Source organism: Haplochromis burtoni, unplaced genomic scaffold (genome assembly GCF_018398535.1).
Source record: "Haplochromis burtoni strain Fernald_Lab_line unplaced genomic scaffold, NCSU_Asbu1 Contig_72, whole genome shotgun sequence".
NCBI classification, from domain to species: domain Eukaryota; kingdom Metazoa; phylum Chordata; class Actinopteri; order Cichliformes; family Cichlidae; genus Haplochromis; species Haplochromis burtoni.
The window spans coordinates 1,436,632-1,452,958 of record NW_024582433.1 but is presented as its reverse complement, the minus strand read 5'-3'; the positions used below and the strand labels follow the sequence as shown (position 1 = coordinate 1,452,958).

At 42.1% G+C, this 16,327-nt stretch overlaps 1 protein-coding gene across 1 annotated transcript in view; it reads left to right on the top strand.

The window, feature by feature from the left end:
- Positions 1 to 213: 213 nt before the first annotated feature.
- The window catches only part of ass1 (argininosuccinate synthase 1), a 32,518-nt gene continuing 16,404 nt past the window's right edge, over positions 214 to 16,327 (top strand). The window contains exons 1-9 of the mRNA XM_042221697.1: positions 214 to 417; positions 5,708 to 5,842; positions 6,731 to 6,799; positions 7,155 to 7,343; positions 9,019 to 9,075; positions 9,492 to 9,566; positions 10,241 to 10,311; positions 10,419 to 10,449; positions 15,544 to 15,634. Of these exons, the coding sequence (XP_042077631.1) occupies positions 229 to 417; positions 5,708 to 5,842; positions 6,731 to 6,799; positions 7,155 to 7,343; positions 9,019 to 9,075; positions 9,492 to 9,566; positions 10,241 to 10,311; positions 10,419 to 10,449; positions 15,544 to 15,634 (907 nt within the window). The 5' untranslated portion in view covers positions 214 to 228. The remainder of the gene's footprint in view (positions 418 to 5,707; positions 5,843 to 6,730; positions 6,800 to 7,154; positions 7,344 to 9,018; positions 9,076 to 9,491; positions 9,567 to 10,240; positions 10,312 to 10,418; positions 10,450 to 15,543; positions 15,635 to 16,327) is intronic.

Genomic DNA, 16,327 nt, shown 5'->3' with positions numbered 1-16,327 from the left:
CTGGTCCAACCCACATAAGATCAAAGTGGCCCACGATGTAATATGAGCTTCACATCCCCGGTCTGTGGCAAACACCTGCAAATTCCCTACTTGTATGTATTTTCGTTTCCTGCTTTGCACAAAATCTGGAGAAATGGATTCCTAATGAATTTCAGATTGATTACATTTAAATGCCAGTGTATCTACTGAGCAAGCTCTGGTGCTCCCATAAATTCTTAAATAAAACAAATGCTGCTGACACAGGGCGGTCAAAGCGACACGAACACGCTACGTGCCCTGTGGATGACGCAACGTGTCGCGAAGGGCAGCAAACCGTACAGCAGAGTCAGCGAACCGAGCACGCTGCTGCTTTCCTGCGCTCCTCACCGACGGACACACGCGTCTCTTCGGTTAGAAAGAAACCCTCTGCTAGTGTCTGTGAGTACAAACTATCTATACATGTACATGTGTTTATTTCTCTCTGTAAGGGTAGTTACGCAATCATAATGAGCGTTATGAATTTAGCTGGAGGTTGCCGTCAGTCGCCGGTGACTTCAGTTGCTGTGGTAATTCTATGCGCCCCTTAAACCTTGTTGGCAACATCTCCCAGAAATATTCATACCTGTGTCGGTAATAAGTATGTATTCACGCCAGTAGGATGAAAACATTTTGTAGAGAGCTCTCTTGCGACTGTTAAACCTTTTCTTTAAATGTGTTTTTTAGCACCGGCATATTTGAAAGAACAGTAATTATGTAGTGCAAGTTGTATCCCAAAACCACACCCTGTTTCCGAAATTTATTTACGTGGGGAAAAAATAGGACTCGTCTGACAAAAGGGAAGGACTTGCCTCTGCTTATGTAAAGTCATTTCTTCTTTACTTTCACATTCATGAGAATATTAGTGATGTGCAGATCGATACTGAAATATCGATTCCTCCGATACCAGTCATTTATGTTCTAGAATCGATACTCATATTAAAATATCGATATTTTAGTAATTTAGGGTAAATTTGTAGGTTATCATTAACAGGAACGGAGTGCAAATAAAATATATCATTTGGATTGTCTACATTGGAAGGAACTACTTAGTCTTCTGCCTGTCATAGTCATGTGTGACATATGCAGTGTTGGGACTAACCGTTATTAAGTAACGCGTTACAGTAACTACGTTATTATTGTGGTAACGAGCACGGTAACTAGTTATTATGCCAAAATCAGGAACGCGTTACTCGTTACTGGGATTTAGATAGGCTCGTTACTCGTTACTTCGTGTGGTGGCTATCGCGGAGCTTCCACAGATTCAGTAACATTAGCAAGTGGTGGAGGCCAGCAGGTGGATGAAGGAAAAGAGACCCGAGGCGGCCGCCGGTCCGAGTGTGAACTGAACTTCAGGTAAGAAGTTATGACCTGCAGTCTCTCTGGGTCAGATATGAACCAAGTTTAGGTGGAGTTTATTTTCGTTATTCTGACTTTTTCCGTACTGCGTGCTAGCTAGCATGACGGAGTTTCTATACAGCTGGGTGGGTGCTATGAAGTTAATGATGTTGAACTTTATTTTGTTCATAAGTTATTAGAGTTGCCAACCGTCCCGTCTGGTATTCAGAGAAAATATTACGCGTTTCTTATTGAGGTGAAAAGGAACAGTTTGTCCCGTAATTCAGCTACAATGAAAAAGACACAAAGCTGGAGTTATTCTGTGTCTTTGCTGCACAGCTGCCTCTTCTTCTCTCATTCTCCCCCCTCCCTCTCCTGTTTCTACTTCAATCATGAAACTGATCAATGATCAGCTGATCGGCTCTCTTGTTTGTTTATCGCCCACTTTGCGCCGAAAGAGGAAACCAGCGGATGTCGCGCTAAACAACAGCAGCACGTTTAAGCTTGATCAGCTGTTGTTAGAATTTATTTAATATTAATTTCTAGTATCAGCTGATGTTTGCTGGAGCCACAGCTGTAAAGCTGCTGGTCATGATATCGGTTTGGTTATCTGGTGAGAGGGAAACATGAAGATGAAACCAGGAGATGTCCTTACTGAATCATCAGAGCTGAACAGATGATGGAGAAACAGGTTTACCTTTTAGGTGACATGAATGAGTTGAAGGGAAGTTATGAACTGTTTCTGAGAGACAAATAACCCAGGATCCTTTTTTAGGTAGCTGACAGCTGGTAACTGTGCAGGGGCGGAAGGAAAGGAAATACTTTTCTTTCTTATTCTCATTTAAAATGTCTAGCTTTTAAAAAATAATTATCTGAATCTTACAACAAACGATTGATAGATTGATGCATATATACCATCAGAACAGTGTACATCACTGTCACAACAGTGTTTATTTTCATTCAAAGGCTTTATGATTTTTCCTATAATGGTGGGCCGGTCTCTAGTCAAAATGCCCGGGCCAATTTTCTGTCCCAGTCCAGCCCTGTATGCAGCTCATCTGCAGTCTGGTGTTACCTACATCTTCCTATTCAGAAGGCAGAATTTCAGAGTTCTGAGTACAATCGAAAGCACCACGACTGCAGTTTTTGTGTTGGATGTAAAAGGCGCACATGACGCTGTGACGTAGGCTAGAATCATGGCAGCAGTCAATGACGGTCCAGGCGTGGGATTTCTCTCGTGGAAATATGCACATTATCTTTTCCTTTCTATTGGTAGGTGGCACAGTGCACTTGTGGCAAGTAAGCAAGCTAGAAGACTGGCAAAGTTATGGAAGAAACACATTAACAAGAGAATTCTGAGTAAAACCAAAGTTACTTTCCCTAGTAACTAGTTACTTTGAAAGTAATGAGTAACTTGAAGTAACTGAGTTACTTTTGATAGAAGTAACTAGTAATGTAACTAAGTTACTAATTTAAAGTAACTTACCCAACACTGGACATATGTTTGTATAAATGTGTCCAGCCCCTTGTTGTGCACACTCACAACAATGGCTGAGCATAAATGGAGTCATGTGCAGACGTATTTTACTTCCACAAACGGTTGAGACGTAGTTTGCAATACATGTGGCAAGAAACGGAGGTGTTGTGGCAACACTACTAACCTCATCAAGCACAAGAATATGATGAGCTTATGTTGAGGTGAACTGAAGAGGAGTGGACATGGACAGGTGCTGCAAGGGCGAGACAGACGTCTCTCACGGAGTCCTTTAGTGCTGCAGGCAGGCAACGTGTTCAAATAGCGCACAACTTCAGTTTTTTTTATTTCTATATGATAACTGTGCATTATTAAGCGATAAGAACAAGTAATCCGATGTCCTGTAATCATTATGATGCTATAATTTGAGATACAATAACTGAAATACGTTTTTGTACAAAGTATCGGTATCGGATCAGTATCGTCGATACCACCCTGAATTTTACTTTGTATCGGATCGGAAAGGAAATCAGTGGTATCGCACATCACTAGAGAATATACCAATGCTAGCACGCTGTTATTATATGTACAAAACAAACATCACATTCACACAAGCACAATTCTGTGGTCCTCCTTAACTTGCCACATGTATGTCACGATCTACAATAAAATGCTATATATACTGCCAGCTAGACTTCAAAAGTTGCTTAAATTAATATTAACACTAATTAGGGCTGTTCATATAATGATATATATCGGATGACGATATAGAAACGTCTATCGTTTCATTTTACGCTATCGTTTGTTTCGTGGTGTCGCAAAATAAACTGTTTATGGCAATATTTTATTTTATATCGTGGCTATATTAATTTCGGAAAGTTCTCTTTCTCTTTATATAACCACACTATGGACGGACAAGCGCCTGTTTTTATGCATCGCGTGTCCGCTTGTTTATGTTCCACATAAACCTTTCACATTAAAGCTCAAAGAAAGAAAGCGTACTTTATTGGTCCCCGTGGGGAAAATCCCTCTCTGCATTTAACCCATTCACTCAGTGAAGCAGTGGGCAGCCATTGGGCGTCCGGGGAGCAGTGTGTAGGGACGGTACCTTGCTCAGGGGTCCCTCAGGGTAGCTGTTCGGGGGAATCGAACCCCCGCCCTTCCGATCATGGGGCCACCACTCTACCTACTGAGCTATCCCTGCTTAGATCCTGTTGAGACTTTTCAAAATAAACAGAATCACGTGAAAGAGCAGATTATTTACGGATGAGAAGTAAAAAAGAGCCGCCAGGTGCTAAAAAATAAACCGTAGACTCAAACGTTAGAACAGGCTTTTCCCCGCAGCACGCCGTGTAATAAATACTCACAAAGAAAACGGCGGCCTTTACAACTTATGTCTAAAAATGTATAGTTTCATGCATCGGTTAAAACACTCGACTCCAGCTACATGACGCGCAGCTGGAAACACTTCCCGCAAGTCGAGTTGCCCGAGATTCACAGAATTTACAGAAAATGTTACATTTTTGTGATTTACGATAGAATTCTTATATCGGGATATGAGATTTTGGTCATATCGCACAGCCCTAGCACTAATGGTATTACGAGAATACTAATTCTAGTACTTGTTAAGTCTACAATGATTTCATTTTAAGAAGCACTGAGCCAGCAAAGAAATGCGTGCATAAGATATTGTAACTCAGCTTTAAAAGTTTTGACTCCAGCAACTGCAAGTACACTATATTGCCAAAAGCATTTGCTCATCTGCCTTCACACGCATATGAACTTGAGTGATATTTCATGACCTTTGCTGCTGTAAAAGCTTCAATTCCTCTGTGAAGGCTTTCCGTGAGGTTTAGGAGTGTGTTTGTTGGGAATTTTTGACCATTCTTCAAGAAGCGCATCTGTGAGGTCAGACACTGATGTTAGACGAGAAGGCCCGCTCGTAGTCTTGGCTCTACTTCATCCCAAAGGTGTTCTGTTGGATTGAGGTCAGGACTCTGTGCGGGCCAGTCAAGTTCTTCCACACAAACTCACTCATCCATGTCTTTTTGGACCTTGCTTTGTGAACTGATGCACAGTCATGTTGAAACAGAAAATGACAATCCCCAGACTGTTCCCACAAATTTGGGAGCATGAAATCTCTTGGTGTGCTGAAGCATTAAGAGATCCTTTCAGTGGAACTAAGAGACCCAGCCCAACTCCTGAAAGACAAGCCCAAACCATAATCCCCCTCCACTAAACTTTACAGTTGGCACTACGTAGTCAGACAAGTACCATTCTCATCTCATCTCTCATCTCAAACCCAGACTCATGTCTTGGATTGCCAAACAGAGAAGTCTGATTTGTGACTCCAGACAAACACGTATCCACTGCTTTAGATTCCAGTAGCAGCGTGGTTTACATCCATTATTGGCGATGGATGTATCCATTCCATGAAGCTCTCTACGAACTGTTCTTGAGCTGATCTGAAGGCCACATGAAGTTTGGAGATCTGTAGGAGACTGACTCTGCAGAAAGAAAGAAATTACATGCTCACTGAGCTCTTGAGGTCAAAACATTTATTCCTTACAGCCTTATTAACTCAAGATCTGTTTCAATTGCCTGCGCAATAGTTGGTATTAAAGTTTGTGAGCAGAAAATGCTCATATTTGAGCATCTGACCTTATATTGGAAGTTTTCCAAGCTAACCTTGGAAACTTTACCAAATCAAGAATTGTCCAAAACTTATCTGAACTAATGGTCTGTTGGGACCTGCTGTTAAGTCAAACAAGGACAGCGATCAGAATTTGGGTTATTAATTGACATTTCGTCATTACGAGTTAATAGTTATGTAATCATTGAATTACAATGTTGTATTGTTGTTTCCCTGCCACTCGACAGCTTCTTTGGCTGCTTCAGCAAAAAGCACTCATCATGTCTAAAGGTACGGTGGTTCTGGCTTACAGTGGTGGACTGGACACCTCCTGCATTCTGGTCTGGCTCAAGGAGCAGGGCTATGATGTCATCACCTACTTGGTAAGGTTTGAAGCCATGCATGCAACAGTTGGTTTAGTTTTATGCTGCCAGGCTTTTGCATGTTGTGTCCTTTTGGTTGTACAGTTGGCTTTATAAAGGGTTACAGGTGTTCACTGTGGTCCGTTATTAAAAAAATCTATAAAAACAACCCCAAGACCTACCGTTTTGGGTATCTCTGCATGGGTCAAAAGGTTTGGATTCATAATGACAGCTCAAATCTGCCTGGATTTGCGTTTTGCCCCACAGCCACTCAGAACTGCACAGTAGGCAGATTTTCCGATTGTCTAACTTCATTTAGTGATTTTTTTTAGGTCAGTGGGGGTGGGTGTCAGCCAAAGGTTCATAGCTGTTGAACAGGATGTACACCTCAGCTCTAGCTCTTCAGTGGAGTAAAAGAAGGCACTCTTCCAGTACATGATCCAGTGTAATGTTTCATGAAATTACAAAATCACGCACTTGCGTGAATTTGCTAAACAACAGTCACATAAACAAAAACCGAGAGGGTTTACTGTGCCACTGTGCAAGTATAATTCATGTATGATTACTGCAATATGCAGGTTCTTTTAGAGCAGCTACAATTCACTTTACTATGTGAGAAAAATAATCCCTTGCTCAGTTCAGGAGATCAGTACAGCCTCTTCATGGCCTCGAGTGGCGTTCACGCTCAGTTGTTGCATCTCCTCAGCAGACATGATCTGAACTGCAAGACGGTGGACTGTCAAAAATAACACTTTGGTAGGCACGTGCCTCTGTGTGTCGATGCATTTAATTTAGAGAAGAATTTAAACTAGAGAACCTGCATATTTATCTTCTTATTTTGTTCATCCTGTTTCCCCTGGAGATTTCAACATCAACGTTCACATTCACAGCGCTTTTCTGTCTTTCTAGGCCAACATCGGGCAAGACGAAGACTTTGAAGCTGCCCGGAAAAAGGCGGAAAGCCTCGGTGCAAAGAAGGTAAGTGTCAGTGAAACAGGATGTTGTATTTGATTAGGATGTGTTTGCAGCGTGAGCAACATCAGAGAATGTCAGCTACAATGCTTTTAATGCTTATGCACAGCCCGACTAATCCTGGATTTCTGGCACTGATCCAAATACTAATATTTTTTTCTAGATGTAGAAGTATTGCAGTTATAGTAAAGGTGGAAAATTGTTATTAATTTCATTAGGATTTTATTTCACGGACGAGTTAGCAAGGCAGTGCTTGATTCTGCACCACAGTCAGAGTCACAGTCAGTCTTCTGGACAAATGACATGATGGAACCATTTTAACAAAGCCCTGTTCTGTGTCCTCGCCTCTGTGGCTGTGCAGGTTTTCATTGAAGACCTTCGTACAGAGTTTGTGGAGGACTTCATCTGGCCTGCAGTTCAGGCCAATGCTGTCTATGAAGACCGGTACCTGCTGGGCACTGCGGTAGCACGGCCCTGCATTGCCCGCCGTCAGGTGGAGATTGCACGCACGGAGGGTGCCCAGTTTGTCTCACACGGTGCCACTGGAAAGGTAAGTGAGACAATGGGCATGGAATTATGTCGTGTGGGGTAAGAATGTCCAAAATCTGCAAATGTGATTCCGGGAATAACTTTACATCTTTATTTTTTGAAGAGCAGGGACATAAAATCAAATGCAGGGCTTGTGATTCAAGACTAAAGCATCAGTTTTCTTATTATAAATTAAGCCTCAGACATGGCGGTTAAAATTGAGGTGTTTTGATCCCAACCAATTTCAAAGTACAGACTTATTAGCTAGGTCTAGCTCTCTTTGCACAGTTGCTTATTAACCTAAATAAGACTACAAAGTTAAAATCTACCCTTCCTCTTCCTCAGAAACCCTTTCTATTTAGTCCTTTGAAAAGAAAGAGGCATAACAGCTGAATAACAGCTGTCTTATTTCTAAAGTGAGCCTTTTTAATGGGAAAGAGCGTACAGCTCAAATGGTAAAATAGGAGCACAGAGTTTATTTGGTCAGAGTTGGTAATTTAACAGATCAAGACAACTTTGAGTCTCATCTAATGTTCAAGTGTCCTGACTGCAGCTCTACCAGATGAAGATGTTTTCAGGCTGCATGCCAAGAACTTTCTCAGCCTAGGTTGTGAAAGTGACAGTTTGTGATGTTCTCATTATTTAGACTTACTGCAGTTAGCCACACTTTCATGCTATTGTTTTCATATCCCGATTTGACCCGATGTATGTTCAGAGCACAAATTTAGCTGCGTTAGTAATAGTTCCTGTATATTTACACTGCAAATTTATGGAGATTTTTCTGGATTCATGGATTCATAATGTATTTTCAAATATATTTCTGGAATATAAAACCCTTTAAAAAAACATGTTGTACTTTTTAAATACATTTTCCTTCTATTATTTTACGTCTTTTCTGAAATGCAGTGTCCACATGTTGCCTATAGATGGAGTCAAAAACCACATCATGGAGTTAAAGTACAGGTTTAAAGCATTGTAACTTCTTATAGCTGTGTGAGAGGCCAGCGACCTGTCCAGGGTGTACCCTGCCTCGTGTTTCAACGTGCAGCCCATTTATTCTTTTACTATTTGTGTTGATAATGAGGAAACTATGGAAGCTTGTTTAAGCCACAGAAAAATTGAGTTAGTAAGCCAAAAGTAACTATTTTTAAATTTTAGGATAATAATCCAAAACTCTAAATTGTAGATAACAAAAAATGTTTAGTAGGTGATTTTTTTTGTTCTAGTGTCAGAAACAAGCTTCTATAGAAAGAGACAGTAGAGAAACAACTACTAACAACTAAGAAACGACTAAAATTTAATCAGTTCATCCATTAACACAAAAAGTAATCAACAATTCTAAAAAATTTGAGTCAGTGTGAAGTAAAATAGTTCATTTTAAGGGTTTTTTTTGCATAGTAACTATGATTCATTTGGTTTTCTTTACTGTCTTTGATAGTACATGGAGGGCATTTTTGAGTTTAGGATGTAGTTTGGGGAAAACTAATTGTTTGAATATGTAAACTTGGGGTTTGGGGTCTTTTCTGGCCCTTAATAGATAAAAAATAAAGCAGATTATTAGTGAAAATATGAATAAATGATTAAAAATGTTAGCAACGGCCCTGCTGTGCACACTTCTAATCATCTGCGTTTATTGTAAACTGATACAACAAGTAACACAAGAAACATCGAGTTGAACTGTTGTTTGCACTTTTCAGGGAAATGACCAGATCCGCTTTGAGCTAACATGCTATGCCCTCTACCCTGAGGTCAAGGTGAGTTTGTTTATTTATTGTGTGGATGTAATTTGTAATGGGGCGACCGTGGCTCAGGGGGTTGGGAAGCGTATCTGTAACCGGAAGGTCGCCGGTTCGATCCCTGGGCTCTCTGTCCTGGTCGTTGTGTCCTTGGGCAAGACACTTTACCCTACCGCCTACTGGTGTTGGCCAGAGGGGCCGATGGCGCGAAATGGCAGCCTCGCTTCTGTCAGTCTGCCCCAGGGCAGCTGTGGCTACAACCGTAGCTGCCTCCACCAGTGTATGAATGTGAGAGTGAATGAATAGTGGCATTGTAAAGCGCTTTGGGTGCCTTGAAAAGCGCTATATAAATCCAATCCATTATTATTATTATTTACTGACACTGTGGAGTAATGTCACTGTAGCTGGAAAGAGTTTCTGTTTGTGTTCTTCAGATCATCGCACCCTGGAGGATACCCGAGTTTTACAACCGCTTCCGGGGGAGGACGGACTTGATGGAGTATGCAAAGGTAACTCCGTCAGTGGCATAATGTCAGAAACACAATTATTTTACCCCCTTTATTTTCATAGCAATGGGTCTGTTAACATTTTCAAGGTACAGATTCAGCCTTTGACTAAAAAAAATCCTAACAATTACCTGATCAAATCTCCAAGTCCTAAAAGTACCATCCACTTAATAGTGACATTAACATTGTCCTGAATTATTTTGAAAAAAACAATTATTAAGCATGCAGTGGACTACCAAAGATAGGCTTATAAACGAACATTTTGTATTGAAAGCTTTAATTATTTATTGCCTCAGATTCTCAGATTAAATTACATGGACCACTTGTATTCTGGTGGACGTTTGTCGATGTAGTCGCATCCAAAAAAAAAAATGATGGGCTGACCAGTTTTTCCCACTAGAGGGTGGTCATGATGTTTAGCCAACACCTTTCAGGCAAGCCTGTGAGTTAATTGTGAAATGTACTTTGTCTTAAAGCGCTTGCATTTAATTTATTTTATTAATTAAAAAAAAAAAAAAAAAAAATGTGTATATATATATATATATACACACACACACACACACAAAATGTCTTTGTCTGTAATCCTTCAGTCAGAACCTTCTCAGTGGAGACGTACCCTTTTGCAAGTCGCGCTCACAGGATGTAACTTAAAAGCTTCTTTTGCTGTTAAACTGTAGGAGCATGGCATCCCTGTGCCTGTGACCCCTCGGGCACCTTGGAGCATGGACGCCAACCTCATGCATATCAGGTGAGCAGGACTGGCGTGATGCATCTTCTTTAGCTCTTATTTCAGAATCTTTGATTTGATTTGATTTTTTCCAGTGAGAAACTTTAATTGTTCAAATTTCTTTACAGCTACGAGTCGGGCATCCTGGAGAATCCCAAGGTAAGCTCGCAATGTTTAATAAAAGGAAACATAATTCATCATTTTTTATATTTAATCCTGCGGGGACTTACTTGTGTTAATTTTGAATTTATATTGAAGTTGTTACAGTATAATACTTGTTAACTAAAGAAATGCCTTCTAATATGCTGTTCTGTAACTGTTCTAAGAAAATAGACCAAAAATTGTTTTGTGCAGACTGTCTGAGGCATTTTTTTCTAACCTTCCTCACTGACACCCCTGTTCAAGCCTGTAAAAACAAGAGCTGATCAGAAGAGTTTTGCACAGGTGCAAAAACAATTTAAGTGAACCTGAAAAGGTAAGGTAAGGTTTTGCCTAAACTTCTGAAGGATGACATCATCTTCAGGTCAGTACCTGTTCTTGAAATTGATCGTGAGAAATAGAAAGAAACCTGCATAAGCCGCTTGACGTACATCTCATTTTTGACCATTGTGAGTCATCTCTTCAGCATCCATCTCATGCGCACACGCCGAACTAACAGAACTAATGCTGCGTTTTTGTGTGTACGTGTGGTTAAATGTGTCAGACACTTGGAGGGACACATCAGTAAACCTTCCCTTCAGTCTGCTGACCAATGCCAGCCCTGCCAGAGACAAACATGACTCACTCTCCCACAGTGCCATGGGTGAGTCAAGGGTTTGATCTCTGCAAGGTTAAAGGTCAGTGTAGTACATACAGGTTGCCCCCAGTGACCCCCCCACGCCCCCCAGAGCTCCCATCCCTCGGTCGTTGTGTCTGTGCCTCTGTCTCTCCTCACCCCGGGTCCTCACCAGGCCCTGGGAAGAGCCTGGGACACACAGACACTGACTTGTCGTCAGCAACGCTTCTACTAATTCCCGATTTCATGGGAGCCTGGGAGGGGGAAGGGTTAGGGCGTTGCGCCCAGCTGGGGCCTCCTGAGTTCCAACCCCAACTCCTCGGGACCTCATTGTTCCACTAGTTGCGCCGCCGCAGGCTGCGACGTGGGAGGGGAGCCATTTCATCATGACACCGTGACACCAAAATGTCACCAGTAACAGTAAAGTACAAAGACAGTGCGCCAGACAGATGAGTCCCCAATGGACGGGGTGTCACAGGGAGGCGAGGGGTCCTGCGCTGCTGGAGCGGAGATGCAGGGGCAGGGCCACTGTAACTCACAGACCTCCATCTCTTGCTGTCTTTCTCTGTCCCTTTCCCACCCCTCCGCTGCCTCTTTAGTGGCCGTCCTGTGGAGAAATGTTTTGAAAAGAATGAGACGAACCAGCTCAATAGCATAGCGATGTATGATGATGGTATTGTGTGTGTGTGTGTGTGTGTGTGTGTGTGTGTGTGTGTGTGTGTGTGTGTGTGTGTGTGTGTGTGTGTGTGTGTGTTCATTCGGGAGGGGTTTGTGCTGGACCTTTTCTCCGATATTGAATCGATTCATGGCCTTAAATACAATGAAATATTTATGGCACAGAGGTCTGAAGTGGTAAAAGGATTTGAATATATTACCCCAGAGCCTGAAATGCTGAAATGTGGGACTAGGTAGAAATTTCTTTACAAAAAAGTAAAAAGTTTTCAAGTCTTTTTGTTAACATTTTAATAAAAAAAAAACAAAAAAACACCAGTGCAATTTAAACTTGGGGGGTAAAAACAAAAAAGTCACTTCCCCCTCCAAATTCTTAAACCAGCAGGTCACATTCTGATCTACCTGAAGGTCATCTGATAGAGGTCACCTTGCTCTCTGTACCAGCCTGTCTCTCTGCTCCAGTTACAGCCCTGAAGGCTGAGGTCGGGCCGCGACTATTCAGACGATACAATAGTCCCCCCCTCTGTATCTGTGATACAATGGTCCCTCTCTGCTGAACACCGTCAGATTAGGAAATATCCAAATGGTCGCTCATATGTTCGTCTGTAGATAAGCGTCAGCAGTTCAGGTTACTCTGTGATTAACACTGTATCCTTCCTGATAACCCCAAACCAGGTCACCTACACCACAATGGGCTGCAGGCGTTTGTTTACTCATCTCCATATGGCAACGTTAACCTATGTGAAGACATGCATTCATGCCAGCTTTAGCTAGCTGTTGCAGACTGTTGGCATGCATCTGATAAGTGCACTGATGTAGTGGTTGTTATAAAGTTATTACATTCTGGTGTTGCTGGGAACATGAAGGTGTAGTCTGTTTTGTCTCCTGCTTATTCTTTACTAATTAAGAAGAGATATTAGAGACTGTAATGAATATGAATGTGCAGGGTTTTAATGCCTAGGATTTGCCTAATTACATTTCTGGAAACAAAATGCTAACTAGGAAGGCGATAAACAAATATTATGTGCTGTTATATATGTTTTTTTTTTTACTTCATAGACCACCACCTGTTGGCAAAACGGCTGAGGTTTTAATTGTTGCTTAGCACCTCTTATGTTCTGTAATCCATCATGTGTGGTAAACAATCCAGCACTTGTGTTTGGATGTCTCCACATCCTCAAGCTTCCTCACTGTCCCCGCTCTCTTCGTCCCTTCGCACATGAGCAGTCAGAGTCTGCCCTGAGGCAGCTTGACACTCGTCCTGAGTCATTAAAACATCACCTTGGTCTTAATTATAGCCTCTGTCAGCGAGTTTCCCCGGGCCTGCTTCTTTTTCCTTTTTTCTTTGATCCGGGAGCTGATGGCCCACTGCTCCCGTTGACCAGGAGTAAAGGAGCGAAACGCCGTGCCCCTGCCCACCTAGAGGAAATGAAAACTTGTTTGCTGCCGTTCACATTTGATCGCTGGAAAGATGGATGGTCGGAGGACTGCCTGTAGGGGTAGGAAGTGGGCTCGTAGGTGTATGTATACATGTCAGTGTGCGCTCTGAAGCAAAGAGGTCAGTATTTGTCATGCGCCTTCACTGCTCTCAGGTCTCATTAGCCTGACCTGTGCTACTTGGCGAGTGCTCTCTGCGCCCATCTAAGCATCGTCATCATCGCAGCTTTGCCTTCATAGACAAGCGCCTGCTGTCCTCATTAAATTCAGCCCAGGATGTGACACTATCCAAGGGCGCTATGAATATAAATATCTCTACAGCACAACACAAGCATATTGTTTTATTCTTGTCTCAATTTGCCATGTTTGCATTTTAAGGAGAAGGACAGACTTGAAACGTGGTGATTTTAGGATCATTTCCAATCTGTTGCGCCAAACATGTTTTGCTTTTTTTTCCCTCTTTTTTTTTTTTTTTTTTTAAACCATCCTCTCCCGCTCTCTTCCCAAATCCTGCTTTCTCCTCCTGCCATTTCTGCTTCTTTTGGCCCCTTTTTGGCTTTGATTGAAAACCAATGAGGCGACTAATAAGTGGAAAGATAGAAATTTACTTGCTTTAAGTTCATGCGTCAGCCTTCTCCTTTTGCTGCCCGGGGCACGTTTAGCACAACAATATCGCAGAAGCAAAGACTGCCAAAGGAGCTGCTCTGTGCTACATGATGGTGCGCTTCACGCCCCATTTCCCACCAATACCCCGTCGCCCCCCCGCCTTCGCCATCTCTACCTTTTCCTCTCTTTCAGGGCCACGGCTTTGGGACAGGTCCACCTGCAGGGGGTTTGAATTGAAATGCATTGATCTCTCGCTCACTGGAAACAACCCTGTCCCTTTACGTTTCCTTTTTTCCCCCCTTCTTTTTTGTATTCAGTAGTATGTAAGTTCAAGCTCTCAGCTTTGGCATCACATTACTGCTACTATACTTTTTAAATTAATGATTTTTTTTTTAGCTGATCGTGTGAAAATACTTTAGTGGTTATTTTAAACTCGGACGTTCTTCAACAACAAAAGCAGGGAGCCTAAATGAACAACTTCTTGTTAATTAAATGATAATTAAAAGACCATAAATGGAAAAAACTATAAACAACAGGTTTCCTGTAGTGTAGCATCCCGCCACCTGCAAGTATTCTTCCAGCTGGTGCCTCTCATGTGCTGTGTTGCATTTGCAGGTTAGAAAAAGATTAATTCCCTCTTTCCCTCTTCCCTCTCCAAGAGTAAGCATCAAAAGGCTTTTTAGGGCAGTCATTTTGTCCCTCTCCCATTCGCTCTCATTTGGCATCTTTCAGGGCACTGAGGCAGAAAATGAAGGAGAGGGAGATGGCCGCCTTCCCAGTCAATTTCGGTGTTTAGTTAAAAGGAAGGAAAGTGATTGCGCTGCTCGTTTTCTCCTCACTGACAGGCGGCGAGCGGATGCCGATTAGTTATTGAATGATGATTTAGAGTCTGGTAAAGCTTTCCATTTAAATGCACCCAGTGGTTATTTTGCATAGTCCCCCTGCAATTTGCCTCAGCTCAGGAGACATTGGCCATCATCTTGTCCTAATGCCGTGTAATTGTTGGAGGGGTGCATCACTGGGCAGGCACGTCAGACCGCCACGCTCTTTTAGGTCCCAGCCGTGACTTTACTGAAATCGCTCCCGGCTCCCGCCAGCTGGAAAAAAGAAAAACGACAAATGTCTGTCAACGAGGACAACTTTAGTGGATTTTAGGGTGTAGACTTGAAGGTCTTATTGTGCGATGCCCATTTAGGGGAAGATTCTTCATTTGAAAATAAAGCAGAAGGGGAAACGTCACTCAGAAAATCACAAGTGGAAAACTGGAAGATTAGAGAAGAGTGAGAGAATGGCAGAAACACGATAGAGTCGGCAGATTCTCTCAGACGGGCAGAGCTGCTGCTCAGATCGGTGCTGTCGTAGCATCAGTGGGGTTTTATTGTGTTTTTCACTTGTCAGGTATACACTGTTCTTTAGGATGTGAGTAATTTCATTCTCGTGCCCTTTCCCACTCTTTCTCGCTGTGTTCTGCTTTTCCTCGCCTTCCCCTGTGGTGCAGGGCCACATGGGGAAAATGAAACCAAATAGAGGAGAAAAATGGAACATTGATTTTTCCCCCCTTTTTTTGTCTTCACTAAAGTCCTGATGTCGTTTTCAGGTCTCTTCTTTTTCACGCATCATTCCCTCTGTTCTTCTGCCCGCCGTGTGCTCACACAACAGTCTCTTAATACGTTTTTTTTCTTCTCTTTTCTTTTTGATGAGGTCTCAAGAGGTCCGAGTTATTCCTCTCAGGGAGTGAGTGTGTGCCTTTGTGTGTTTTTCAGAGTCGTGCACCGGCTGACCTGTACCTGATGACCAAGAACCCAGAAGACTCTCCAAATGTCCAAGATGTGCTGGAGATAGAGTTCAAAAACGGTTTGTGGGCTCGCCACATGTCACCTGTTGATCCCTCCATCAGTCTGCATCTGTCTTTTACCTGTTTTTGCAGTACTGTGCAAAAGTTTTAAGCCACCCATCGTTTCTTTTTGCTTTTATTCTGTTTCATTTTTGAAAGTTTTCTCCAAAGTAGGTCTCCAGGGTTTTTTTTTAAAGCTCTTTCAAAGTTTTTCTTTGACTGCTTTTTCACTCATTTTCAGCTCCGCCCTTGTATCTGCCCATTTTCAGAACACCGCTTTTTGTTAAGCCAATGATCAGTGAGTCATTCAAGCATAAAAAAGACACCTGTATTGTCTACAATAACAGACAGCTTAGCAAAGAAGCTGTTTTAAATGGTGTATTTGGGTGCTTTGTTACTACCACGCGGTGGCAAAACACATAATTTGCTGCAATTTCTTTTGCTGAATCTATGAAAAATGCCCAAAATAACAGTTTGACAGAGATGACGTAGGATCAACACACAGAAGAGCTTTAAATGTCCTTAAAGAAGCCCAGAGAACTATTCCTGAAGACTATTTGAATACATTACAAGAAAGCTTGCCTAATAAGAAGTGTAGAAGAAGAAGCATGTGCTTTTTATACTGTTTCTGTTTGCACATCTTTTAATAAATTGCTGCACCTTTTTCCACAGTTTTGTTGCAAAATATAAAGAAATCAGGGAAGGTGCAAGCC